Source organism: Propithecus coquereli, unplaced genomic scaffold, assembly GCF_000956105.1.
Source record: "Propithecus coquereli isolate 6110/MARCELLA unplaced genomic scaffold, Pcoq_1.0 Scaffold316, whole genome shotgun sequence".
Lineage (NCBI taxonomy): Eukaryota > Metazoa > Chordata > Mammalia > Primates > Indriidae > Propithecus > Propithecus coquereli.
In genome coordinates, this window is record NW_012148797.1 from 1,906,619 (window position 1) to 1,908,047 (window position 1,429).

At 51.4% G+C, this 1,429-nt stretch overlaps 1 protein-coding gene across 1 annotated transcript in view; it reads right to left on the reverse strand.

Annotated features, from left to right (window-relative positions):
- Positions 1-451: 451 nt before the first annotated feature.
- LOC105815108 (chromosome unknown open reading frame, human C12orf42) overlaps positions 452-1,429 on the reverse strand; it is a 108,630-nt gene continuing 107,652 nt past the window's right edge. The window contains exon 6 of the mRNA XM_012650244.1: positions 452-1,056. Coding sequence (XP_012505698.1) covers positions 605-1,056 — 452 coding nt within the window. The 3' untranslated portion in view covers positions 452-604. The remainder of the gene's footprint in view (positions 1,057-1,429) is intronic.

A 1,429-nucleotide genomic window follows, 5' to 3' on the forward strand; every position in this document is an offset into this window, starting at 1 on the left:
TCTATTGCAAATCAGCAAATTCAGCATGTCTTTTACATTAAACTTTGCTCCAAGTGTTTCAGGGCCTCAAACTGGGATCCAGCTTCAGGTTTCTGACATAAAATCTCAATATAGCCTGAAGAATTCCCCTGGGCACTTCGGGAGTAATCAAATTTCATGTTAACTATTAAATTACAGACATTCAATTATGTTTTCCAAACCTCTGCTTGGAAATTCTAAAGCCCCTTAGAAAACATCCTTAAACCAAAGGCGAGGTTGGCAAGTGAAACCGTTTACCTGCGAAAGCAAAACAAAGAGGGGTCGTCCCCATCCCAGGAGGCACATTGCAAAGTGGCACGCGATGTACCCCATCCCTATTGTGAGGCACAAATTCTTTGTAACACTGGGAGACACCGCAGAACAAAAATACTATTAGAAATGCTTCAAAAGGAACATTTTTGGCTGCGCTAGAGACTTTTGACATTATTTATTAGGTTCAAAAATGCTTCACAAAAGCCTAACAATGGTCCTGTGGAAACCAGTCCATCTGAGGCCCTTTCTGTTGTTCCGAGCAGGCATTGATTTGAAGATGGGCAGCACTCGCGGAACAATTCCCTCGCAGCGGTCAATGTAAGTGAGCATTCACCACCGGCCTCGGAAGGGCCTGTGAACAAACCGTATGGAAACGCCGGGGTGGGCGGGGGGGCGCCGAGGAGCAAACCTTTATTAACCTCTTGGAGGGGAAATGCGTGGAAGCACCGGCCAGCAGAGGAAGGGGCTCTCCTGCCAGATCGCCGTGGAGGGAGGGGTCTGCCCCAGGCCTCCTTTCCCCCGGGGGCTGGGGATGCTTGGGGAGCATCTCCGGTGCCATGGCAACCGCGCCTCTTCCGACTGCATTTCCGGACGCGCCCCGGAGCCCGCTTTGCGAGTCGCGGGGTGCCCGAGCGCCCACTGTGGCGGCTGTCCTCTCCTCCAGCTCGGGTTCCAAGGAGCTCTGCCGGGAACCCTGCGGGGACACGGGGGTCTGGCTCCTCCTGCAGAGGCCAATGGCAGTGGAGGGTCGTCTGGCGGCGGGACCTGGAAGGCTGCAGAGGCTGATGGCGGTGGAGGGTCTCCTGCCGGGACCTGGAAGGCAAAGCAAGGCGAGCATGGCGCTCAAGTGTGCAGGGACCACACGGCACCCGCCCACACTTTAAAAATAAACCTCTCGCGACAACTGAGAAATCAACATTTGTAATGTCCGCAGAAGGGGAAAAAACTGTCCCCTGACATTATCCTCATGTACTTCCTCGCATTTCTTTAAGATAGTAAAAATGCTCTCTGTGCCGTTCCTGTTCTTTGAAAGCACTTCCCTCCCTCCCTCAAAATGTTTTTTTGCAGAATCCTTATAAAACATTTTATTTCCAGGAAAACAGTTCAAAACTTTTAAGGAGAGGGAAACAGAAGAATT